Source organism: Chenopodium quinoa, unplaced genomic scaffold (assembly GCF_001683475.1).
Source record: "Chenopodium quinoa cultivar QQ74 unplaced genomic scaffold, ASM168347v1, whole genome shotgun sequence".
NCBI classification, from domain to species: domain Eukaryota; kingdom Viridiplantae; phylum Streptophyta; class Magnoliopsida; order Caryophyllales; family Amaranthaceae; genus Chenopodium; species Chenopodium quinoa.
The window spans coordinates 688755-716062 of NW_018743812.1; the positions used below are offsets into that span (position 1 = coordinate 688755).

The window sequence follows — 27308 nt, forward strand, 5'->3', positions numbered from 1 at the left end:
AGTTTATTTTCGAATTCTTCTCATACTTAGTTCCTTAGATAATTGATTATAATTGATTCTTGCTTAGTAGAAATTCGAGTTTATTTAATTATTTTTGAACCTTAGTCTCTTGGGATCCGACCCTTACTTACCAGTCTACATTAGTATTGGTCTGTTAGGTTATTTTTTATAGGTACGCGACACGCCTACCACCCACAAAACTCTCTTTTTTTTTTTTTTTTTTTTTGAAAAGGTAAGAAAAAAGAAAGAACATTAGGAGACCCTCCTCATGAGGGGAACTCCTAATGCGTCGGATACAAGAATAGGAAATAAACTAGAGTTATTGCAAGGTATAATGTCCATACTATCACTAACTAAAAGACCAACATTAGCTATTCAGTCAGTTGCTCGATTTGCTTCACGATATACGTGTCGAATGCTCCAACTGTCGAAGTTGTTGAGAATAAGACGCATGTCTGCAATGATATGATCAATCTGCCACAGGGCCGCCTATAAACCTTTAACTGAGTTAATAACCATGACATTGTCGCCTTCAATATATGGATGTTTTTGATGCCTTGTTCCATCGCAAGCAGGATGCCCTTGTGGAGAGCAAATGCTTCAGTTATGAAAGCTTTAGTGTTGCCGAGGTTGAACGTGCATGCGCATTGAAGATTGCCGATGCTATCTCGAATGATGATACTCGCTGCTGCTGAATTATGTTGAAACGAGCCGTCGAAGTTTAGTTTGGAATAATTGGTAGGTGGGGCCTATAAAACTCAATTGCCATTAACTATGTAGCAAACATCTTGCCACCGCTTTGTCGTGTATACTCGACTTATCATCTTTATTTGATATTCGAATTATCAACTACTCATTCCGTCCCATAATGTATTTTCCATTGTGAAATTTTCACAAGAATTAAAGAATTTGAAAAATGTATGATTTGCAATTATTATTTTACATTTGTAATTGAATTTTTTTGGAAAGTACACAAATAAGAAAAATATTATGGGACGGGGGAGTATTAATTTATTAGTTGAACCTTGGTTATTATCTTCTCATAAAAAATTGAGTTTGGTATTTTGGTGAATGCAAATATGATATTATGGGGTATGCTTACCCGACATTTGAGTAATATGATGGAGAGAACCAGAGAAATACAAGGTTGACATTGACAAAATACACGATATATTTCTGCTTATTTTCTTCTTTTTTTTTTTTCTCCATTGATGCATCAAATCGTTAGATTGTATTATATGGGTGAATTGTCATCAAATCGTCACTATTTAATGAATTCTACTTCAAATATATTAGGAAGATTTGTAAACTTATTGTAGGAATGTAGGCAACCAAGATGGACAATCCAGGAACATAGCATGGGTGGTGCGTCCTCCAATCCAGTCCTTAGGTGTGACAACTTTACTTACTATATTTCTAATTTAAATTTATTTATTAGTTATGATCTGTGTATGTAGTAATTTGTTTATCAAAAAGATTATGTTATGGGTTTGTTTAATTTGATCGACTTTTGAATCTGGGTTTTCGAAGAATTTTGAGGTTATTTTTTGAATTCATGTACTCTATTATGTTTGGTTTATTGTTAATTTAGGACAGTTTTACGTACAATGGCTACAATAAAATGGTAGCCACTATACTAAATAAAATCACAACAGTTAATTTGTATTTGGCAATCAGGCTGTTCGTTGAGATGACTTGGTAGTTTTATAAAAAAAAAAAAAAAAAAAAAAAAAAAAAAAAAAAAAAACTTTGACCAAAAAAAAAAAAAAATCCCCCCAATTTTCTTCAGTTTCCTTCTCTTCTGATGTACCGTACTTCGTAGTCTGCTATTCTTTTCTCTCTCTCTTTCACCCCTTCTCCTTTGCAAATCCTTCTTCAATTGATTGTTATGTTCATCTAATTATATGAAATCGAGTTTTGATCCCTTCTTCTCTTCCTTAGGTTGAATTTAGGGTTTTCTTTTTTCCCAAAAAAAAAAAATTAAAGGAGAAGGAACTGAAAACAAACGTGGGGGGATTTCTTAATTTTTCTTGGTTAATTTTTTTTTGTTGTTTTTTGTTTTTTTTTTTTTTTTTTGGTAAAATTACAAAGTCATCTGATCGAAGGGCCATAATTAATCAGATACAAATGAACGGCTGAGATTTCATCAATTGCAGTGGCTACCATTTTGTTGTCGCCATTCAAAAGTCTTCCATCTTGCCTTGAATAATTAAAGTTTGGATTTTATGTTATGGGTTTGTTTGGTTTTGATTGAATTTTAAATCTGGGTTTTGGAAGAATTTCTCATATTAATAAAAATTAGAGTAACCATTAAAACCTAAGGTCTGTGTTCGTCATTCCCTTCCAATTCACAAAAAACAATTCGAATAACACCATACATACAAAACCAATATTTTCATGAACAACAAAAACAAATTATCAAAAAAGCGCAGTTGATAATCAATATCATCAAAACCCTAAACCCTAACTAAACCCGCCAAAAAAAAAAAAAAATTACAATTTTCTCAAGAAAACAACTCGAATACATAAGAAACGAAAGCACCTTGCAAAATTACTGAGAATCGGGTTGAAATTATGAAGAATTGCCTTCGCTTCCTTAGCCAAACTGGAGGAACGCTTCTAGAATAGGGAATCAAGTTCAATAAGAGAAAATAGCACCCTTTCCCATGCCATGTTAGCTAAGTAATAATGTGTTTATGTCAGTTAACCAAGGTCTAACTCACCTTGAGTTAATTGATGTTAATTATCACCGGAAAGTAAATGTTAGGTCCTTAATTGTGAAAAAAAAAGTGAAAGGTCCTTAACGGTGAAAATGTTAAAAGTGAGGTTCTTCTTTTATGCTTAACTTATATTGTTTCATTTATTTTGATATTATTTGCAGATTTAAAATTTGTGTTTATGATATGTTCTGTCCATTTTAACCATTTATATTAGACATAAGTGATATAAGTGATTGAAACTACCCATTGAGAAACGTTGTAAACTTGTAACCCATATAAATCACATTATTAACAATTTAGCACGGTCACACGTTTTAATATTTTTAAAAATAAAAACTCAAGCATGATTTTACTGGAAAACAAAGCACTAAGTAAGGGGAAAAAAAAGAAAAAAAAATACACGGATTAACAAAAAAGAAAAAAAAAAAAAAACCAAACAAATACGTAGTACATAATCCAGAAAAAAGATTCTTTCAAAAAAAAAAAAAAAAAAAACAATTTCTCCAGAAAAAAGAAGAAATTGATATGCAAGGAGGCAAGGACTGCGACTATAATTTTGATCCTGATGCAAACATCGTCCCTCTCTTAGTCTCTCCCTAATTTGTCTCATCTCAATCCCTAATTTTGTCTCCATTTTCTAGGGTTTTGCTCTGATTTTCTGATTTCAATTTCTATTTCTTTTGATCTTCTTGTTTTGCAGGTTGATGAGCTTCGGAAACAGTTCGAGGCTACACAAAAATCTGGTATTTTTTTATCGAATCCTTTCGATATGAAATAGGTTTTTTTCAAATGTTAGTATCTTAAGTAGAAATTTTCTGGGTCGTTGTAAAATGTCAGATTTCACTCTAAATGAACTTTATTTTGCTCAAAGATTACTGGGTTTTGCATATGATTTTACTTTGTTGGAACATATAAAGGTTGGTTTTTGAGGTGAAAAGTATGATTTTGATTGTTTGATCTGTGTATCATTGGGTGAATTGTTTGATTTCCATAAATTGATTTGCTGAAATGTCTGAAATTTAGCCTAACTACATAATGCACTTGATTGAAATGCTTATTGCAGGCTGTTTTTTAAAGTGTAAAATTGATTGTGAATTGTTTTGTTATTAGTTATTGAAGAGAGTAAATATACGGAATTGAGGTTGATATTGTACAGAATGCTGAATTAGGGAAGGTAATTGCTTCTTATTTAATGCTTTGACTGTCCGTGAAACAAAACTCAAAGTGAGTACCCCTGATTGCTTGGTATCGTAAAATCAAGCTAATAGCTATTGACCTATTGCAGATACAAGTATATGATGGTGAGGATCTTGTTGGATCATCCTTGTCATTTTCTGTTGAAATTATTCATGATAAGATCGTTTGATTTTATGTCGTCTCAACTGCTATATACTATACTTTGCTCTGTTAAAATTGTGATGCATCTATATTTTTTCCTATCTCATGTCATAATATCCTTACAGTAAAGACCATTTAATTACGAAATTGGTTTCTATGTTACAAACTTAGAAGTGTAGTGTTTCATACTTTACTTTCTTACAATTAATGTTATTTGTTCATGCAGTTAATGTTTGGGGATAATTTTGACAGCATTATGCTTTTATTGAGTTTGTTGGATATTCTGCATTATTTGGTTATTGGGAAGCGTATGTTTACATTTTTGGTGGGTTATGTGATCATTTTCTGATAAATCTTAAGGGTGGGGATTTGTTAATTTAATTGAGTAGGCCATACTGCCATACACCTATTGTTGTTAACTCTCAAATGTACCTTGAAGATGTAATTAAAGCTTACAATTGCACACTTTTGCTGGAAGTGTTATTGTGTTAGCCTTTATAGATTGAGCTCTTTTGTCTATCATAGTGCACTTCTGTAGACGTCATTAACCTGAACTAGACTCTAGATAGTCTGGAACTTTCTGCTATTGTCCAAGCCTCCTGATAAATCAGAGCACTGGTTTCTGTCGCAATATATGAATTCCTATTTGATGTAGTGCCTTAGGAGATATGAGCAGAGAGACTTAGTGCTTTTAAGAGTCCATTTTGTTTCTCTTTTCTGCTTATCTAATCTTTACTTGATTTTATTAATACTTAGTCCTTTAATTTAACTTCAAAAAATATTTAGTAGATTCCAAAATCAATTGTGCTTTTATTTAATCACGAGCCATCCTATTCTAATCTGCATATTGGAAGGAATGCAAGAGTAAAGGTCGATTAGGTGCAGCATATTTTATAATCTTATTTTACTGTGCTTACTTCAAACAGTGAATGTGGATCATTTGATGCAGCCATTACCATAGGAAACACTAACATCCATATTTAGTTTATTTTAATGTAGTTCAAGAACCGTTGCAGACCAATCCAGATCTAAAGGAGGGTTTTTGCTGAGCTTTTGTTGGAACATATAAAGGTTGGTTTTTGAGGTGAGAAGTATGATTTTGATTGTTTGATCCGTGTATCATTGGGTGAATTGTTTGATTTCCATAAATTGATTTGCTGAAATGTCTGAAATTAGCCTAACTACATAATGCACTTGATTGAAATGCTTATTGCAGGCTGTTTTTTAAAGTGTAAAAATGATTGTGAATTTAGCCTAACTACATAGTCATCTTTCTGGTTTTCTCTCTCCTTACCTCCATTTTCTCTCTCATCCCTCCATTTTACATTTCCTGAGCATAGCACATCGCAAGAATGGAGCAGCAGTGAAATCAAGGGCGGCGGCTCAACTATCACAAGAATGGGGAGATATACAGGTTCGAGCTTGAGGAACTTGCTAATCAATCTGATTATTCATCAACATTCGCATCATCATCTTCGATAAAAATCGAAACTTTCAACTGAAAAATCGAAAAATCCTTGTTCATCTCTCTCATAAATTTCCTCCATTTTTGAAGAAACCTCAGAACAACAACAATAACAACTACCATGGATTTCCAGGTGGTTGTACTAGCTGGTGGCACTTCCAAAAACCTTGCCCCTCTTGTTTCCAAGGTTTTTTCAATAAACCCCTTTTCTTTTAATCCCAAATTTTGATTTTTAATTTGATTAATTTCTCTTTTTTTTTTATCTGTAAATTCAATTTCAGGAGGTACCCAAAGCATTGCTCCCAGTTGGGAATCGCCCAGTAGTTTCTTATGTATTGGACCTTTTGGAACAAAGCAATCTCAAGGATATTATTGTGGTTTGTTTTTGTAACTTTAATTGATTGATTGTTTGTTTTCAAAATTAATCGGGGAAATTGGCGAAATTGGGGTTTGCAAAATATTTGGTTTTGTATTTTGTCTTTAATTTGATTATAATGATTGGGTAATTTTGTATATTTCAGGTGGTTGGAGGCGCAGATGCTGCTGTTAAAGTTGATGGATGGATTTCGAGTGCGTATGTTGATCGTCTTCGTGTCGAGGTTAATTTCGAATCCTGCATTTCATAGGTGTAATGATTTCTGGGTTTTGTTCATGTTTGCCTGTGATTATGCTACTTTAGACAGTTTGTACTTTGTAGTATTGCAAACTGGTGGAAGCTTTATGTGAATGAATGAAGTAGTTTAATAGTTCTGTGTTAATTTCCGTTTAGTGAGGTTTTGAATTTTCAATATAGGGTTTGACATGATTTGTTTTAGGTAACTGAGAATTCAATTCTTTGTGGATGCTTGTGGATGAATGACATTATTGGATTTATGACACATATGTTGGTAGAGAGCGATTATGCTCATCACTTAATCTTATAAGATTAATGAGAGTGATAACAAGGTGCCTTTTGACGTACTCGGCCGGTTCTGATGTCGAACATGATTCTAGAATCTCTGTAGTGATGGAGATATGGAGGGTAAGAGGAGGGTAGAGCATCTGCTTTATGGGTTTGGATTATTGATTTGGTTTTTCTGCTTTTTTTGTTTTAATTAGATAGGATTTGGGAGATTGATGATTTTCAGGTTTTTTTTTTCTTCGTAATGCAGGTTCTGATGATGGTAAATTGGGCGTGAAAAATAGCTTCCTCAGCTTCAATGATGGTGGAGAGAGACTGTACTAACTACCAAGTGTTTTCACAATCGTCAAATCTAAGCTTCCTCAGTGCGACCTTCAAAATTTTGATTATAAAATTCTAAAACCCAAACTTTTCAATTATGAGATTTTCAATTTTTGAATGAATTCACCAATGACGATAAGTTCAGAATCAATACAAACAATGAAAATCAATTGCATCGATGAAAACCGAAAATTAGATCAAATTGATTAAGGTTTCCTCAATTTACCCCCTTTTCGATTAATGATATTATGGAAACAATTTATTTATTTGCAATTGGCAGGAGTTTGTTGTATATAGGTATTACATTTTGACTTACACATTAATGATTTTGTGAATTCTATGTTTTATTCTTTCTTCTTATGAAGTTAAATTGGTTAGATTTGGTTAAATGTAATTGCAATTGGGAAATGTTACAATAAGATAGTGAAAAGGTGTGATTTTTTGTGGATGTTTTGAGTTAAAGTATGTTTGAATCTTGTTTAATGTATAGTTCTCTCTATATAAATGGTTTCTGTATTAATGTTCCAGGGTTATTGAAATCTGAATCTGAGATAGTATGCTTTGCAAAATGAAGTTGGATTGATGTTTTTCAATAGTTGCAGATGAGGTGATATATTGGTGGGTATTTTAAAGTATTTTGAATCATTGATTATGCAGACCCTGAAAAACCCAGGAGATCACTGAATAATTTCTTTTTCCCAATGAAGGGTATGGATTCGGCCAAGAGTTGGTTTCATAAGTTGCAGCCACGTGATAAGTTGAGATCTGCATCCAAAAAAAAAAAGGATTCCGGGATTTTGGGTGGTAAGGAAGTGTCTGCCCCAACATCAGATGATGAAACGCCGTCAAATGTTACACAACAGAGGGTTGCGGCAGCAAAGCAATATATTAGAAACACTATAAGGAGCAAATGAAGAATTTGCAAGAAAGGAAGGATTTGGAGTTTTGATCTATATTCTTCATCTCTTTTATACTGTACTGTATTGAGCAAATTAACGAAATAAACGATTTAAAGAATATTTTTGAGTAAAAAGCTTTCATTTTGCTGGGCCAAAAATCCCAATTCATGTTTTGTTCTATCTCTTGTTTTGCAGAATTCCTTCACCTTCGTCATTTACAAATTTGTATGTGTTTCTTTATATACCAGAGCGGTTTCAAGTAAAAATTAATTGTTACTTTTTCCTATAATTTAGTGAAAAAATAATTAATTTAGATTTTAGGGGTTGTGGTTGAATTTGATACCCGTTTTTGGAATTGTGTTGTTTGTGTAAGATTTTGATAAATTAATTTGTCTCCCTTCGGGGAAATTATAGTACTGATGTGAAGTATGAGGAAAGCGCCTTGTGTTGTGCAGTCACATAGTGCAGTGTCTTCAAATTATGGTGTGTACTTGTTGAGTTTGAGGGTCTAAATTGCATCGAAATTTCGCCATAATATGCTTATAGTGTGTTATTTGTTGTTACATAGGGTGTCTATCCTAGAACGGGTGTAATTTTACACTCTTACATTTGCCTCCTAATGTGGTCAACTCATGAGTAAATGGGGAGGGTAATTTGAAAGCGTGCAAAAGTGTAAAACTACGCTCAGGTGTAGGATGGAAATTGCAGTTGTTACATGGGTGGGTAGTTGTGATGACAGAATGGGTTTTCCAACTCAAAAGTACTGTATTTACTTACAAGAAAAAAGAACTATTGATTTACTTAGTATACGATATACTTAATGTAGTTCCATGTCAAGAGTGTTTTAGTAAGTTTACTATGTTATGGATTGCACATTTTGAGGATTTCTGCTATATAATAGGTATAATCCAAGCAATCCATAGAGCATTGGGTTTGCTTGGCCTACCTGAACTCAAGTAGTACTTTGTCAAATTCAACTTAATGAACTGAGATATTGTCCGCTACTTGACTCTCTTCTGGCTTAAATGTTACCTCGTTCTTTATATCTGCATTTATAACTATGAAAAGTAGGATTCTTTTTAGTTTTAAACTTTTTACCAGGGCTATCATTGTTGATGTTTTCGATATAATGAAGTCATTTCTAATTTATAATCCATGATTTTGTCCTAATAAGCTTTATTTTACTTAGGCTTGCGTTTTTCCCGTGAGATGCTAGATAACTTTATTAAGATAATCCTAAATGTACACTTAGAGTGTTTATGGTTTATGGTTTATGCTACTGTTTTTTTTTTTTTTTTTTTTTTTTTTTTTGGTGAGTGTAGAAGAAAAGTAATTACAGTCAAGGAAAGCGGAGGCCAAATATTGAACTGGTGTGCCACAAACGGAGAAAAGTGATTGATTGAAATTATGGAGGTGCTGGTCTCCATTATATCATTGGGGTATATTTATTTATTTAATTTTGATGTTAGATTGTGGCATTGTTGCTTGAGAATGAAGCTTATATCAACTCTAGATATTATTGTGGGCAAGTGATAAATTTATTTCGATTAATTTGGTTTTAAAATATCAATTTATTGTTGATTTTGATGATTTGAATGTTTTAATGGATGATCACTAATTAAAGATGATTATAATCTTTCATTTTCCTCTCGTATATGTTTTCTCTTTGTTTTTTACTTGCAATGACGGTTGTGATCTCTGGAATGTACTCTATATAATGCTAGATTCCCCCTATTTTTGTAAATTAATTCTTGTTACCAACCTCTAGAAAAGAAGTTAAGGTGGAGAAAGAAAGCAAGCAGAATCTGATGAAAGAGTACATTGCCGCAGCAAAACAGCTTGATAATGGATCTGTGGTTAGTGTTTTGTATATGTAATTTTATCAAAGGGCCACATTCTCCACATTTCACTATGTCGTGTTTTGCAGAGCTTGAGTATTAGCATTTTTTCCCTCAACAGCTTTTTCTTAAATTATTTGAAGAAAATGCATTCATGAAACAGAAACACTGAATTTGTCTGCATATTCTACTTTAGCAAAAACAATGACGAGTGTAACACTACAAAATTTGGTTAGAGGGAATTGTTGGTGTTTAGCACCTAATTTCTATTTTGCCTTCAGCACCTTATCACACTAGAGTAAGGAAGCAATATCTTGTGCTTAACACTAATTAGCCAAGTTTTGAAATCACACTAGGTGTCTTTTAGCATTTACATTGTGCTTGCACATTAGAATTTAATCTAAAATCAAATTGACCTCACAGTTTGATCAAATTATGTCATGTTGTCATGTTCAAATACAAGGTAGGAAAGTATTCTTTGATTTATTTAGTTAACAAGAATTACATATTCAATTCATAGCATCCATATATGAAAAGAGGAACGTGTATAGTTGAATTCAGGCGGGTGTGGAGACTGCTTTGGAAGGTGTCCTGACTCATGTCCGGTAGAATGTGTTCATGGCATTGAGAGTCGTATGAAACCTAATCTTGGTTGAGTTAATTCATGCATCACCGGGTTAAATAGGCCAACAATTGAACATCACTGGTCTATGATTTTGGCACACATCACACTTTTGACTAGATTAGGTGGGGCTGGGGCAGCAAACCTTGGTTGCATATTATGAAAACCATCATTTCATGGATGATTTTGTATCTTACTTTTGTGTATGATTTCATTCAACTTATATGTGTGCGCATATGTGTTTGTTGATTTTTTTCTCTATGTTATGAGGATTGTATATAAAGATTTAAGTTTTTTAAAAATATTTAATTGCTTCTCTATTGGATCTAATTCAAAGCATTTCAATTTTCTTTTGGATTTTGTTTAATTTGGGGTGTAAATTATATTAACAAATTATACCCAACCTTTTAGACTTTTTGGCAGCATGGAAAGGAACTCATAATGTCTGAGCTTGTCTTGTGACTTCTTTATACGAAGTATATTAAATAAGGAAGAGTGACTTCCTATACTGGACCAAAGCTACAAGGTGGCTTCCTATATTGGATTAAAGCTCCAAGAAAAAGTGTTCTGTTTTGGATGGGCTCAATTCTGTTGTTTTTGATAGGTTATACCTCATTCTGTTTTGCTCACAAGCAAATTGATAATTTTGATATGTGGGATAAATGCTATATTTACTCTATTGTTTTGAAATGGGTTCGGTTCAAGCATATATGATCAAATAGTTTATAGGCTATGTTATCCCTGTTATGTATTTGTTTAATATAACAATAATTGTACTCAATTTTGTTGTTGGGAAATTCCCAGGTGATTCTCTCTAATATTCAAAGCTCTCCAATTTCTCTTTTGTGTTTTTTTTTTCCTTTTTTATTTTGGTATCGGGCTTTAGTTTGTTAGTATGAAGTATGGTGATCTTTCGAGAGTAACTAATTGAGTACTCTGCTTAATTATTAGATTAACTATCTCTTGGTTTAAATTTTCGAAAATCATTTTGAACACAACTTTGTGAATTTTTAAAACATTAAAACATATTCAATTAACATAAACCAAACTTGCTTGTATTTTAATAATCTTTAAGATAACACATTTATTTACATGAATAAATTTACATATCATAGCGTTGAGGGGGCGCGCGCATCGCGCGTGCACCAACAACTAGTTTTACTAAATATTAACACCTAGTAGGTTTGAGGGCATGGACATCTACGGAATACGTAACGCTTTTCCAAGAGGACAATCTATTTTCTTCTTCTTGGCCTTCTTCTTTGCATGTTTCGACATTGTTTGTCCTTTCCCTTGGTTTATCTCAACAGCTTGACTGCGCTTTAGTTGTTTTCCAGGAGCAGCAGCTGGAGAGGCATCCATCTTCCCCTCCTAATTCTTACTATCATCATCATTTCCTTCCTCTGCAGTAGCTGCCTCATAATCCTCTGGGGAAGTCGCGTCTTTTAGACGAATCAGCGAACTCAAAAAGTACTCAAATACTGGCTTTCCTGATAACAGCCTTCTTGCACTGTCTTCGACCAACATATTATCTTTCAGATGTCCACTGAAATAAAAATGCCTTCAAATGATTATATATACAGGAAAACATAAGAGCTGAAGTACGTTAAAAGCATAGTTACTAGTTAGTAACCTGAAAAATAAATACATAAATGGACAATGAAAAATTATAAAACCTTATATTCTGACGTATTTTTATTCCGTCGGAATATTCCGAAGAAATGTCCGAAGAAATGAAAATCCGTCGGAATTTCTGAGTTTTCCGACGGAATTACGTGTCCGTCGGAAACAATCTGTTGGAAATCGGCCTATTTCTTGTAGTGAGAGTTTATTATATTATGAAGGACAAGTATTAATAAACATTGAAACTTTTATAGTGTACATTTTTTTCCCTTACAGAGAAATCTATTACTCCCTCCGTCTCTTATTTATTGCCCGACCCACTTTTCTTTTTAGTTCGTCCCTTAAATATTGCCCTATTCTATTTTTTGACATAAGGACCACAATACCACATCTTTACTCTCACAAGTCACAACCACCTCATTAATCCCACCACTTTTCTCTCTTATTGTATTTTTCCAACCAAAAATTAATAAAATAGCATTGGTATATGGAGCAAAAAATAAGGGATGAAGTCCTGGAGGGAGTGTACATGTCGCATAGGGCCTACAATATGTCTAGACAATATTGACCAACAATTATACAGATTTGTTATTTGGAAAGACATTCCAATGACAGTACATCGACTTCACTAAGAAATTGTGCATTGTTCTTGGAAAAGTCTATAAATAGTTCGTCTTGTGTTTTAATTGGTGAATTCTCAAAATTGAAGCAAAATTGCTTCTAAGGTTACAACCCTTATTGGGGTTGGTGTTGCAAACATTTTGATAAGTCGTGTATTGTGCATGTTTTTAGGGTCTTTTTACGTAGTTTTTGAGTCTAGATTAGTTGTTTGTAGCTTATTTTGGCTTGATTTGGTGTGGTTGTGATCATATGATGCTTTTATGGGTAGATTCGTTGTTTTTGATGTATTTCAGGATTTAACGAGGCTATGTGAAGGTTTTACGAAGTTACGAATCTTGATCATAGCTTGCAATTCACTTTGAAGGCCAATGTGGGATGTTGAAGTGGAGTGTGACTTTCTATTTAGTTGCTGTAGGAGTTAAATTTGGCTACTTGGTTTGTTTCAGAATGATCTTGTTTTGAATTTCCTAATCAATTTGGTAAATGGATTAATTGCAATTTATAATTTGTAACCTTTTTCCTGCCAAAGCATTTTCTTATATTTTTTATTTTTAATTTCCCTTCTCCTTATAAATCACAATAATCTTAGATATCTCCATATAGATACTTGGTAGCGATTAATAATATGGCATGTTAAGACTTTTTTTCTCTTCTCATTCCTTCTATATTAGGGGCATGCTTGGATTGTGGATAATACATTAAGGGGTTGTAAAAGTCAAACAAAAAAAATTAAATGTAAATGAAGATAATGTTAAAGAGGATGAGGTGGTGATGAAGGATAGACGGTACATGCTAGTGGTGGCATGAGGAAGAATGGGAGATTGGAAGATTATTACCCTCATAGTGGGGTAAAAGTTACCCACCACCACACTAGGATAACAATTACCCCCAAAATGAGGAAAATAGTTCCCCTCTCTCCCTCATCATCACACCATCACTACCTCATTTTCCTAGTAATTACACATCACTATTTCATTTTTTCTTACGACTACCTCAATCTATCTTCATTTTTTTTTGTTTGACTTTTTTACCCCCTTAATACACTACCCCCATTCCAAGCATGCCCCCTAGATGTTATTTTGGTTTATTTTATGTACTTTGTATATCATCAAAATATTAACTTTTATATATATTTTTTTACTAATAAATAATCAAAGATATTGAAGATCAAAGTTAGGATAAAAGTCAAAGTGTATGAGGACGGTAGGAGTAATTGAATTTATGTCATGTTGGTTAAGTCATGTCACTCTAACTATACACATGGTGACATGGATGAATGGAATTGGGTATGCGATTATCTTTCATGGGATTGTAACTAGAGCTGTCAAAAGCTGACCCGATTCGAAATACCGACCCGAATCCGGTTATTAACCGACCCGTCTAAACCCGGAAAAATGATGACCCGAACCCAATATGACCCGACCTGAAACCAACCCTAGACCCGAATTAACCCGAGTATTTGAGACCCGAATCCGAACATGAACCGACCTGGAGATGACCCGACCCGAATATAACCCGTAAAATATTGACTTGAACCAAACCCGACCTGAACCAAAATTGACCCAAACCCATTTTAACCCGTCAAAACCCGAATTTAACCCGACTTGAATTCAACCCGACCTATTCTTAATCCGACCCGAATTTAACGCGACCCGAATTTAACCCGACCTATTACTAACCCGACCCGAAATTCAACCCGATCTGTCACTAACCCGACCCGAAATCAACCTGACTTGTTATTGACCCGAAATTAACTAGCAATCTAGGATTACGTCATATTTTTTTTTTCCCCTAATTCTATGAGTTATTTTCCTATTTAAGTTTATTCAAATATTTTCAATAAAATTCTCTATTATCAAATGTATTACAATTTATATGTCTCAAAAAAACCTATAAATATTTATGAATACCACTACTTTTTGGATGCATGTGCATTCTTTATTTAAATTTAGTAATTACGATTTACGAATACTACAACTTTTTAAAATGTATTACAATTTATATGTCTCAAAAAAACCTAAAAATATTTATGAATACCACTACTTTTTGGATGCATGTGCATTCTTTATCTAAATTTAGTAATTACGATTTACGAATACTACTACTTTTTAGGTGCAAGTTAATTCTATATTTCAATTAAGCAATTATGGTTTACGACTACTACTTTGTAGGTGCATGTGCATTAATGTAGTCAATTACGGTTTACAAATACTATTTGACCTTAGGCTTGTTTGTTTTATCTTATATTTTATAAAAAAAAAAAATTCAAATAAAAAAAAGTTGAAAAAAATAATAATTTCGGATAATGATTGAATTGAACGTGATAATGATTGAATGCGAGCATGAATATATGACAATGACCCGATGATAATCTGACCCAAATAATTTACCTGTACCCGATCATGACTTGACTTGTCTGGACTCGAGAAAGTGGTGACCCGAACTAGAGCTGTTAAAAGGCTTTTATTGGTCTTTTATTTTTCTAATTTTATTATTCATTTGCCTATTTAATCTTATTTAAATGTTTTGAATAATGCCATTTAAATGTTTAAAAAAAACGTGAACTTGGATATGAACTTATAAAAAATAAACAAGTTTAGATAATTTCAAATAAAATAAGTTTAGAAAAAAAAAATTATTGTATTTCAACTTATTAAAACTAAAATAAGTTTATCCGAATTTATGTGAACTTATTGTATTATCTAAACATGTCATCTCGAATATGAACTTATTTGAAATTGTTATCCTTGAAATGAGTGGAATCAATGTGAATAGATTAGAATAGAGTTTGAACTTATCTTCTAAAAATCTAAACTAAACCTATCTTATTGGAATTAATATGAACTTATTATGTAGATCTTATCTAAACTTATTAGAACTTATTACCTCGAATTTAAACTTATCTGAAATTATTTTTCTTACAATAAATGAAGTAATTGATAATGATTAAACGTGAATGTCATTACATGAACTGTTAACAAAACGACCCAAAAAATGTACCCGAACCTGATATGACCCGACCTGAAATCAACCTGATACCCAGATTAACCCAATATTTGAGACCCGAACCCGAACATGACCTTACTTGGAAATGATCTGACCTGATTATAACCTAGCAATTTTTTGACTTGAACCAAACCCGACTTGAACCCGAACATGACCCGACTTGTAAATGACCCGACCTGATTGTAACCCGCAAATAATTGACTTGAACCAAACTCGACTTAAACCTGAGAATGACCCGACTTGGAAATGACCCGACCTGATGATAACCCGCAAATTATTGACTTGAACCGAACCCCCTGACCTGATTATAACCCGCAAATTATTGACTTGAACCGAACTCGACTCGAACTCGAGATTGACCCTAACCCGTTTTAACCCGAATTAAACCCAACCTATTATTCACCCTACCCGAATGTTGTTAGGGTTTAACTACTATGATTCTACACAACAAGAATCAAATAAAATTGGTGGAACAAACCCTAGAATGTGTTAGGGTTTACAAAGATTCTACACAACAAGAATCAATTAAAAATTGGTGGAACAAACCCTAAAATGTGTATAAATTTTAATGAAACATACAACACCAAATACTTCAAGTAGTATTACAAACCAAGCACTAAATTAACAAAGTAATTCAGAAAATACAACAAAATAACACTAATGTGAAAGTTTCTTAAACTTGCCTCACTCCACGCCGAACACCACCAAGAACATGAGAAATTCAATGACCACGTGAGTCTTCTTTACCGGATACTTGTCTAAGGCGTGTATACACTTTCCTAAAGTGATAATTTCCCCCACCACGGTGCTTGGGTTGTGACCGGAAACTCACTTTGAGATACAATAGACAACACCACACACTTAGCACAAAGATGTGTGATAAGATGGTTAAATTCTCAATGAAATAACTTAATTGATAGAGTATTTCAAGAAGAGATTGCAAGTTTCTTGATGAAATTGTGAAGAAAAGTGAAAAGACTTAGAGAGGAAAACTAGAGAGAGCCAAAGAATTCTCTCCGTTTTCTTTTAATTTCGCAATTAAAAGAATAAACGAATCCGCAACTGCCAGGAGGAGCGGGCGCTCCACCAGAGGAGCGGGCGCTCCTAATGGCCCCGCGGGCGCGGCATTTCAGCCCGCGGGCGCGGACAGGGAAATCACAGATTTCACCAAACTTTCTGGAGATGCCTGGCCGCGCCCATGCCACGGGCGCGACTCATAAGGCCGCGGGCGCGGCTTTCCGTGGCTTCCAAACGCGGCCTCTCCACAAAAAGGAGAGGGCTCTCTTCTACCACACTCTAAATTTCCAACAGAATGTGTATAAATTTCAATGAAATATACAACACCAAATACTTCAAGTAGTATTACAAACCAAGCACTAAATTAACAAAGTAATTCAGAAATTACAACAAAATAATACTAATGTGAAAGTTTCTTAAACTTGCCTCACTCCAAGCCGAACACCACCAAGAACATGAGAAATACAATGACCACGCGAGTCTTCTTTACCGGATACTTGTCTAAGGCGTGTATACACTTTCCTAAAGTGATAATTTCCCCCACCACGGTGCTTGGGTTGTGACCGGAAACTCACTTTGAGATACAATAGACAACACCACACACTTAGCACAAAGATGTGTGATAAGATGGTTAAATTCTCAACCAAAAGACTTAAATGATGGAGAATTAAGGAAGAGATTGCAAGTTTCTTCAATAAAGGTGTAGAGAGGGAAGAATTTCAGAGAGGAAGGTAATTTTCTGTGTGTTGAAAACCAAAAGCCCCCCAACGATATAAAGGGAATAACCGCAAAAAAACCGAAGACGAGCGAGGAGGAGCGGGCGCGAGCGAGCAGGCGCGGGCGCGCCAACCCTGCGCGCGGGCGCGCCACTTGCTTGCGCGGGCGCTCCTCCTCGTTCTTCCAAAATTCCAACTTTTCCAGAAACCTGACGCGATTTTGTCGCGGTTTAGGGGCGGGCGCGCCATCCGGAGGCGCGGGCGCGCCTCCTAAACTTTACAGATTTTCCAGAAACTCAGCGCGATTTTGTCACGCTTTTGGAGCGGTCCGCGCTTGTCTTTCACAAGCGCGCTAACAAGTGGAGCGATCTCTCCACTACAACACTCTAAATTATCCAACAAATGTAACCCGGCCTGTTTCACAAGCGCGCTTGTCTTTTACAAATACTATTTGACCTTAGGCTTGTTTGTTTTATCTTATATTTTATAAAAACAAAAAAAAAAATTCAAATTAAAAAAAGTTAAAAAAAATAATAATTTCGGATAATGATTGAATTGAATGTGATAATGATTGAATGCGAGCATGAATATATGACAATGACCCGATGATAATTTGACCCAAATAATTTACATGTACCCGATCATGACTTGACTTGTCTGGACTCGAGAAAGTGGTGACCCGAACTAGAGCTGTTAAAAGGCTTTTGTTGGTCTTTTATTTTTCTAATTTTATTATTCATTTGCCTATTTAATCTTACTTAAATGTTTAAAAAAAAATGCCATTAAAAAAAACGTGAACTCGGATATGAACTAATAAAAAATAAACAAGTTTAGATAATTTCAAATAAAATAAGTTTAGAAAAAAAAATTATTGTATTTCAACTTATTTAAACTAAACCTATTTTATCTGAATTTATGTGAACTTATTGTATTATCTAAACATGTCATCTCGAATATGAACTTATCTGAAATTGTTATCCCTGAAATGAGTGGAATCAATGTGAATAGATTAGAATAGAGTTTGAACTTATCTTCTAAAAATCTAAACTAAACCTATCTTATTGGAATTAATATGAACTTATTATGTAGATCTTATCTAAACTTATTAGAACTTATTACCTCGAATTTAAACTTATCTGAAATTATTTTTCTTACAATAAATGAAGTAATTGATAATGATTAAACGTGAATGTAATTACATGAACTGTTAACAAAACGACCCAAAAAATGTACCCGAACCTGATATGACCCGACCTGAAATCAACCCGATACCCAGATTAACCCAATATTTGAGACCCGAACCCGAACATTAGGGGTGGCAAACAGATCAGGTCAGGTCGGGTTCGTGTTCGGGTTTTCGTGTTTCGGGTCAGGGAACCCCCAACCTGAACCTGATCCATTTAAGTTTTCGGGTTGAAAATCCCAACCCGAACCTGATATTTTCGGGTTCAGGTCAACCCGAAAACAACCTGATTTGACCTGACTTTTGTTGATTGTTTTAATTTTTTTTTTTTAGCTGAATAAACTGATTTTTAGCCAAATTTTGTGTTTTCAAACAGTTAACAAAACCTGAATTTTTTACCCAATGTTTTCAACAGTCTAAAATGCCTAATTAACTATTACACACTAAGTCACTAACACACCAAAATAGTCTTAACAAATTACAAACCATAATTAAAAAGAAAAAAATGTCTTTTAATAAACTTTAGTCCTTGTGACTCAAACAATGTTCGAAGAAGCATTCTCATCAAATTCTGATAGTTCCGGCGAGGTTTGTGGTGCGTCATCGTTGTCCCCCACCTTAAGCTTCATAACAGATCCACATAGCATTGCCATTTGAGGATCCATATTATCTACAAGAAAAGATAGCAAATTAAAATCAACACATGTACTAAAAAAAAAAGATAATTTACAAGTAATACAATAGTTCTAACTCATTTTTTACCTTCCCCAAAATCCCAATCCCTTAAGCAAATTATAGCCTCCACTGTTTCTGATTTTAAAGCACTTCTATAACAATCAAGCACTCGACTTCCAGTACTAAAAGCTGATTCGGAGGCCACAGTTGATACGGGGACAACAAGAACATCCCTAGCAATTTTAGCTAATATAGGATACCGGACCGAGCAAGTTCTCCAATAAGACAAAATATCAAGGTTGGTGCCTCGGGGGATAAGTGGCTCCTCATAATACATATCAACTTCAGATTTGATTGCCACATTTGATTGCTCCATAGAAAAACTATCAAAATCCTATATACCAAGATTAGATTACATGAGTAGCATGTCACAAAAAATCAGAAAATAAAAATCAGATTATCATACAATAAAATCATATTATAATATAATAAATCAGATTGTAAGAAAATCAGATTATAATACAATAAATCAGATTATAATAAAATCAGATTATAATACAATAAATCACAGATTATAATATAATAAATCAGATTATAATAAAATTATATTATAAAAAATCAGATTATAATAAAATCAGATTATAATAAAATCAAATTATTAAATCAGGATATGTTTTCACTTGCAATAAAGGTAAATGCATCAGAAAGACAGAAACTCAGAAAGTTGTTTACCATCATAAAATCATCAGAAGCTTCATTAGCATTGGAAGCATTAGCAGTGGGAATAACATTGCTTGATGAAGAATGACTGGATGCATAAGCCTCGTACAACCTCCGTAAAGCATCCTTAACCTTAGAAAACTCAAGCTCGTATTCAACACTATGCTGACCATATATCCTCATGTAACCCCAATTGACACATTGCAACTTATATCGTGGATCCAACACCACAGCAACAGCCATAAATGCACTAAATTCTGACCAATACTTTCCAAATTTCTCATACATTTTACAAGCCATTTTTTGCATAAAAAGATCTGAACTTTTCATTTCATTTTGTAACAACAACCTAACTTGTAAGACTCTATGAAAGTAGAGATTGGAAGTTGGATATTTGGTCCCAGAAAAGGCAAGTGTGACATCATGAAAAACTTTCAAAAACTTGCATATTTTTTCAACTCTACCCCATTCTTCAACAGAAGGACAATGTACATAATTGGCATCAACTTTTTGAAAGTGAATTAAAGCTTTTTTAAAATACAAAGCACAATCAAGCATCATGTAAGTTGAATTCCATCTAGTAGGAATATCTTGTTGTAAAATTCTAGTAGATTGAATTTCAACATGTGATACACAACTTAAAAACCTTTGTTTCCTAGCTTGTGAACTCTTACAATATTTGGCACTCTCTCTAATCTTATACACAGCCTCATCAATTTCTTTTAAACCATCTTGAACAATTAAATTAAGAATGTGAGCACAACACCTTACATGAAAAGATTCCCCACCACAAATCAACTCAAGTTCCCCTTTTAGATTTTCAGCAAAAACATCATTTGAAGAAGCATTATCTAATGTAATTGAAAAAATATTTTTTTGAATACCCCATTCTTTTAACAAACCATACACATGATCACATAAATGAATTCCTGTATGGGGAGGACCAATGTAAGAAAAGTTCAAGATCTTTTTTTGCAAACACCAAGACTTGTCAACATAATGAGCTGTCAATGAAATATAACCATCAGTGGTTATAGAAGTCCAACAATCAGAAGTCAATGCAATTCTACTACAAGTTGAGCCCAAAACAGCTTTTAATTTTTCTTTCCCTCTTTTATACATCTTAAGTACATCAGATTTGATAGTATTTCGAGTGACAGGTTTGAAATCAGGATGCAAATAATGAAAACATCTCCTAAAACCCCTGAACTCTACAAACTGAAATGGCATATCATGCTCCACAATAGCAAGAGATAATAATTCACGGAAATAATTAGCATCAAATTCACGCAATCTATTTCCTAAACCAGAGGATGTTTTCTCTAATATCATTTGACCAACATCCCTAAAAGACCTTTGTTTGCAATTTTTCAAATGACGATGAAGATTCCCAGTTCCATTCTTACTATCAGCATTAAAACGTATACCACACTTTTTACATTTGCAAATTAGACTACCATTTTCATCAGGCTCGTCTAAAAAATCAAAATTCACCCAAACACCAGAAGAAAGCCGACGTTGACGTTTCTTACCAGTAAGAATCACACGAGGTTTACCAGAAGAAGTTTTCTGGTTTTTACCCTTTCCTTTGTCTTGTGTTGTCGAGTCAATCTCCTCTTCCTCGGAAGAAAGTTGCTAAACATCGGCATCCATAATTACTGCAAAAAATATAACAAAATAAAACATTTATTTTAAAACAAAAGACAAAAACTGATCTATTCTTTCTAGAGATATAATCTAAACATCAACATCCATAATTACCGCAAAAAATCAGAAATTATTTGGACAAGAACAACAATATAAAATAAACAACAAGTCAACAACAACAAGCTAGAGATATAATCTAAATCAGACCTAAAATTAAAAAAAAATCACATGCATGTCAAAGATATATTCTTGCTGTAAATTAGACCAGGAATTGGATTATTGTGCTAGAAATTTACAAAGCAACCCATCATACGTTATATAAACTTAATACTATTATCATGCAAGAACAACAACAATAATCAAATACAAATCTGTATTGAAACAGAAACAAAAACAACAAAAATCAAGAACAAACCAAACGTAAACAACCAAAATGAAATGAAAACCACCAAACTCGAAACGAAAACAACCAAAAATGGAACGGAAACAAAAACAACAAAAATCAAGAACAAAACTAACGAAAACAACAAAACCAAAACGAAAACAACAAAACTCGAAACGAAAACAAAAAAATTGAAACGAAAAAAAAAAAAATCAAAAATCAAGAACAAAACCGAAACGAAAACAACAAAACAGGAACGAAAACAACAAAAATCGAAACAAAAACAACAAAAATTAAAAAAGAATTACCTTTGAGAGTTTGAGGTTTGACGGCTTGAAGGAGATGAAGATTTGAAGATTTGAAAAAAAAAAAAAAACAAGAATGGAAAATTCAGAATCAGAACTTGAAATTCAAAACAAAAACGAAACGAAATAAAAAACAATTAATAACCATTACCTTTCAGGCGTTGAGGAGTGAGAACGAGTGAGAAGAGGGAAAAGTTGAGAACTTGAGAACGAAAGAGTGAGAAAGAACTAGAAGGAAAGAGTGAGTGTGGAGTGTCTGTGAACTTGAGATTGTTGAGAAAATGAGAACCAGAGAAGTTTAGAGAGAGAGAGAGAGAGAGAGAGAGAGAGAGAGAGAGGGCAAAATGAGAAAATAGGAGACAAAAACGGCTGGTGGGGGTTAGTCACATTTAGGGTTTTTTTAGGTTTAGAACTTTAAATTGGGCTTGGGCCATTAGCCATTAAAATGATTTTTTTTTTTAAGAATTTTTTTTTCGGGTTATAAGGTCGGGTTCGGATTGACCCGACCTGATTTTGACCCGAAAATTATTTTCGGGTTATGTGGGTCATTTTCGGGTTGAAATTTTCAACCTTAACCTAACCCATTTAATTTCGAGTCGGGTTCGTGTCAACCCATTTAAGTTTTCGTGTCGAAATTCTCAACCCTAACCCGCTATTTTCGGGTCGGGTTCGGGTCGGGTTTTCGGGTCGGGTCAGTTTTTGCCACCCCTACCGAACATGACCTTACTTGGAAATGATCCGACCTGATTATAACGTAGCAATTTTTTGACTTGAACCAAAGCCGACTTGAACCCGATCATGACCCGACTTGTAAATGACCCGACCTGATTGTAACCCGCAAATAATTGACTTGAACCGAACTCGACTTAAACCTGAGAATGACCCGACTTGGAAATGACCCGACCTGATGATAACCCGCAAATTATTGACTTGAACCGAACACGACTCAAACCCGAGAATGACCTGACCAGATTATAACCCGCAAATTGAACCGAACCCGACTCGAACCCGAGATTGACCCTAACCCGTTTTAATCCGAATTAAACTCGACCTATTATTCACCCGACCCGAATGTAACCCGGTCTGTTATTAACCCGACCCAAACCCGATAAGATGACCCGACGTTACCCGACTCAAGCATGACCCAACCCGAACCCAACCCATATAGGTTACGACATTAATCAGAAATGATCCGATCCGAGTTGATCCAAACCCGACCTATTTACCCGAATTAACAGCTTTTTTTTTAACACAAAAGGGAAAAGCATATACCACGTATTACATAAATACGGCAGCAGCCATATTAACAAAATACAATTCTTTCTTTCAAAAAAAAAAAAAAAATACAAGATCGCGCCAATACACAAAAGCTTGCAAGAATAGCGTTAGGTTGCCCAATTTTCCCTTCTTCGATCAAATAATCTCTCTCCTTTGAATCATTGACGTGTACGCTGATTTTCCCCAATTTTCCCTTTTTCGATCAATATCAAGTCAACGCTTTTTCCTCCATTGAAGCGTAATTTGAGCTCTCCTCCATTAAACAGCTTCTTGAGGTAAGATGTTTTGGCGATGGCGGGATAAATCTTGAATTTCATTGTTTGAATTTCTTATTAGGGTTTAGTAATCTTAGTTGAATATTGATTATTAGGGTTTTATAATTCTTTTATTATTTCATTTAGGGTTTAGTAATCTTAGTCATAAATTTTGTTTTCCTTGATTTTTTTTTTTTTCTTTTCGCAGATGGAGAATGCGCAATTCGAGTTAGTTTTTGAGAAATATCTTACTGCATCTGATGTCAATAAAAGTTTAAATCAGTTCATCATCTTAAAGGATGATTTTGTTAGGTTTAGAACAATGTTGCCTCCGGATTATGAACAAACTATATCGGGTGGAGATAAAATCATTTTCTTGGCACAAGATCAAAATGGCGGACTTTGGCGGTTTTCTTGCAAAGAAATTAAAGGAAATCAGGGTAAACTATTTGGAAAGTGGATCAAATTTGTTGAAGCTAATAACATCGTCGAGAATACCCACTTAAGATTTGAGTGGGCGGCAGCCGATAAAAGGGCTAGGCTTACGTTTCAATTGCCAATTGTATATGGCGGATTACAAGTGGAACCCAATCCGATTACAGATCTTATTGACTTCGAAAATCTGGAACCTGAAAATCTGGAACCTGAAAATCTGGAAATGTTACCCAATCCGACTCCAATTCAAGCAATGGGTCCGAACCCAAATGAAGGAATTGGTTCTGATTCTATCGACAGTTTGACAGCTCTTATTGACTTCGAAAATCTGGAACCTGAAAATCTGGAACCTGAAAATCTGGAAATGTTACCCAATCCGACTCCAATTCAAGCAATGGGTCCGAACCCAAATGAAGGAATTGGTTCTGATTCTACCGACAGTTTGACAGCTCTTATTGACTTCGGAAATCTGGAACCTGAAAATCTGGAACTCAATGCTCCACTCAATAATGAAGCTGGATCAGGATTCTTTGAAGGGGAATCTCTACCTCCTCAATCGGGAGCAGTCAACTCTCTCAATCAAGCTGTATCATTCAATACTCTAGGGGTTAGTTCTGAAAGTATAGCTTTTAATGAAACATTTCTTTTTTTTAAATAAAAGATTTATAATTGTGTTTTTTTTATGCAGGATGTTGATATGGTCAATATGAATGAAAGTAATGCTCCACTCAATAATGAAGCTGGATCAGGATCCTTTGTACCTACTCAATTGGGAGCAGTCAACTCTCTTAATCAAGCTGTATCATCCAATACTCAAGAGGTTAGTTCTGAAATTATAGCTTTTAATGAAACATATTTTTTTTTTAAATAAAAGATTTATAATTGTGTTTTTTTTATGCAGGGTGTTGATTTGGTCAATATGAATGAACGTTTGACCAAGAGAATAAAGACTATGGTTAGTGCTTTTAATTTGTAATTTTGACATAAAATGTATTCAAATCTTTGGTTTGTTTATGAATAAGCAAGTAATTGATTGTTTGGTACTAAACTGCATTGTCATTCTGCATATACTTGTTCTGATAGCGCGATTTGAGGTTGACTACTAAAATCTAATCTTTTGCCTCTTTTGTGAATTTTGGATTAGGGTTTTTTGAATTGATTTGTTTGGTGTTGTGGGTTGAATGAAAGTTTAATCTTTGGTTTGTTTATGAATAAGCAAGTGATTGATTGTTTGGTACTATACTGCATTGTAATTCTGCATATACTTGTTCTGATAGCGCGATTTGAGGTTGACTACTAAAATCTAATCTTTTGCCTCTTTTGTGAATTTTGGATTAGGGTTTTTTGAATTGATTTGTTTGGTGTTGTGGGTTGAATGAAAGTTTAATCTTTGGTTTGTTTATGAATAAGCAAGTGATTGATTGTTTGGTACTATACTGCATTGTCATTCTGCATATACTTGTTCTGATAGCGCGATTTGAGGTTGACTACTAAAATCTAATCTTTTGCCTCTTTTGTGAATTTTGGATTAGGGTTTTTTGAATTGATTTGTTTGGTGTTGTGGGTTGAATGAAAGTTTAATCTTTGGTTTGTTTATGAATAAGCAAGTGATTGATTGTTTGGTACTATACTGCATTGTAATTCTGCATATACTTGTTCTGATAGCGCGATTTGAGGTTGACTACTAAAATCTAATCTTTTGCCTCTTTTGTGAATTTTGGATTAGGGTTTTTTGAATTGATTTGTTTGGTGTTGTGGGTTGAATGAAAGTTTAATCTTTGGTTTGTTTATGAATAAGCAAGTGATTGATTGTTTGGTACTATACTGCATTGTCATTCTGCATATACTTGTTCTGATAGCGCGATTTGAGGTTGACTACTAAAATCTAATCTTTTGCCTCTTTTGTGAATTTTGGATTAGGGTTTTTTGAATTGATTTGTTTGGTGTTGTGGGTTGAATGAAAGTTTAATCTTTGGTTTGTTTATGAATAAGCAAGTGATTGATTGTTTGGTACTATACTGCATTGTAATTCTGCATATACTTGTTCTGATAGCGTGATTTGAGGTTGACTACTAGAATCTAATCTTTGGTATATGAATGAGCAAGTAATTGATTGACAGTAGATAGGATTCTGCCTACACTTGTTCCAATAGCGCGATTTGAGGTTGATTGCTAAGTTTTTTAGTTTTTAGTCTTACAATTGTATTTTGAGTGGTTTCGATGAAGCAATTTGAGGTTCAATACTTGTTTCTTTCAGTAGGATTCCTCGTATAATTGTTTGGGGATAATCGTTTGAGGTTCAATTTTATCATGAATTTTGCCTTTACTTCTTTAGATAGTGTGATTTGAGGTTTCATACTTGTTTTTACTGTAGGCTCCTCCTATACTTATATTTCGATAGGATTGACGTTCAAATTTTATCTTAAATTTTGCCAAGACTTGTTTAGGTAGTGTGGTTTAAGGTTTAATACTTGTTTTTACAATAGGTTTCCTCCTATACTTGTTCGAGTAGTGTCATTTGAGGTTCAATACTTAATTGTTGATAGGATTCTGCCTATATTTGTTCAGGTAGCATGATTTGAGGTTTGATGATTGTAGTTATGGTGATAATTTTGCAGTGTTCCCTAACTGAGAATAATTTCTTTAGTTGGTGATTTATGAACATAGATTGCCAGTGCTAGGCTCTATTAGAAGATTCTCTTTGAGCATTGCCTAACCAATCACTTAATTAACGGAAGCTTAAGGATGTGGTGATTCTTTTAGTTGTTGGTCATACCTATCAAGTTTTTATTAGCCAAGAGGATATTTGTGAAGGGTTAATCTTGGGGGTTTTTTTAGCTTGATTTGGGAGGTTGATAATATCTCTTCAAAGGATCTTCTTTTTTTTTTTTTTTTCCCAATTCTACAACTGATTATACCCTATTCTTGCTCACTAAGATCTAAGGATTAGTGCTAATAAAAGTATATTTTTTTTTTCAGCAAGGTACAATTCAAGAGTGTCTCGGTGTGATCGCTCCATGCATATCAAACATACAATCCGAGACCGGTAAGATGGCAGCAGCTCTACAAGAATTGGAGAAGCTGCTGGCTCCTTATGACCCCTCAACGGTCTAAATGAAAATATCTGTCTTTCGAACAAACTAGGATTCATGTTTCTGTGTACAGTATCAATTGTATATTTTTTTCCAGTTTGATTAATGTTACCGGTTGATGCACCAAATAGCAACCTGCCCCTATTGTTACATGAGAAATGTTGATGTCTCACTTGTAATTACACCTTGTTAACACTTATAAAAACATTAATTTTGTTATATGACAAATGCAACTTTCGATTTTTCTCCA

General features: G+C 34.0%; 2 protein-coding genes across 28 annotated transcripts; both read left to right on the plus strand.

The window, feature by feature from the left end:
• The first annotated feature begins 1777 nt into the window (after positions 1-1777).
• On the plus strand, positions 1778-7808 carry LOC110685354 (probable translation initiation factor eIF-2B subunit gamma). 26 transcript variants are annotated; one of them, XR_002504019.1, is made up of 9 exons: positions 1780-3308; positions 3421-3463; positions 3831-5142; positions 5399-5472; positions 5614-5710; positions 5805-5900; positions 6045-6122; positions 6675-7363; positions 7453-7808. XR_002504019.1 is itself a non-coding variant. In XM_021861871.1 (7 exons), exons 3-6 carry the CDS (start codon positions 5645-5647, stop codon positions 6444-6446), a joined length of 348 nt encoding a protein of 115 aa, XP_021717563.1. In that variant the 5' UTR covers positions 3633-3650; positions 5399-5472; positions 5614-5644; the 3' UTR covers positions 6447-7363; positions 7453-7808. The 26 variants fall into 26 exon arrangements, 2 of the variants coding, with proteins under 2 accessions (XP_021717563.1, XP_021717564.1); XR_002504015.1 differs by having other exon boundaries at positions 2733-3463; positions 3831-3894; positions 5043-5142; XR_002504018.1 differs by having other exon boundaries at positions 2734-3463; positions 3831-3894; positions 5058-5142.
• Positions 7809-22958: 15150 nt separating this feature from the next.
• Positions 22959-27308, plus strand: LOC110685355. 2 transcript variants are annotated; one of them, XM_021861875.1, is made up of 5 exons: positions 22959-23552; positions 23740-24573; positions 24655-24786; positions 24868-24921; positions 26946-27308. In XM_021861875.1, exons 2-5 carry the CDS (start codon positions 23740-23742, stop codon positions 27078-27080), a joined length of 1155 nt encoding a protein of 384 aa, XP_021717567.1. In that variant the 5' UTR covers positions 22959-23552; the 3' UTR covers positions 27081-27308. The 2 variants fall into 2 exon arrangements, with proteins under 2 accessions (XP_021717567.1, XP_021717568.1); XM_021861876.1 differs by lacking the exon at positions 22959-23552 and having other exon boundaries at positions 23559-24573.

What these genes read in the sequence shown, in the direction of transcription:
- LOC110685354 (XM_021861871.1), top strand. Translation starts at nt 5,645, where the DNA reads ATGGATTTCCAGGTGGTTGTACTAGCTGGTGGCACTTCCAAAAACCTT. An exon ending in TTGCCCCTCTTGTTTCCAAG is followed by an intron (nt 5,711 to 5,804) that starts GTTTTTTCAATA and finishes ATTCAATTTCAG; the next exon opens with GAGGTACCCAAAGCATTGCT. An exon ending in ATCTCAAGGATATTATTGTG is followed by an intron (nt 5,901 to 6,044) that starts GTTTGTTTTTGT and finishes TGTATATTTCAG; the next exon opens with GTGGTTGGAGGCGCAGATGC.
- LOC110685355 (XM_021861875.1), top strand. Translation starts at nt 23,740, where the DNA reads ATGGAGAATGCGCAATTCGAGTTAGTTTTTGAGAAATATCTTACTGCA. An exon ending in TATCATTCAATACTCTAGGG is followed by an intron (nt 24,574 to 24,654) that starts GTTAGTTCTGAA and finishes TTTTTTATGCAG; the next exon opens with GATGTTGATATGGTCAATAT. An exon ending in TATCATCCAATACTCAAGAG is followed by an intron (nt 24,787 to 24,867) that starts GTTAGTTCTGAA and finishes TTTTTTATGCAG; the next exon opens with GGTGTTGATTTGGTCAATAT.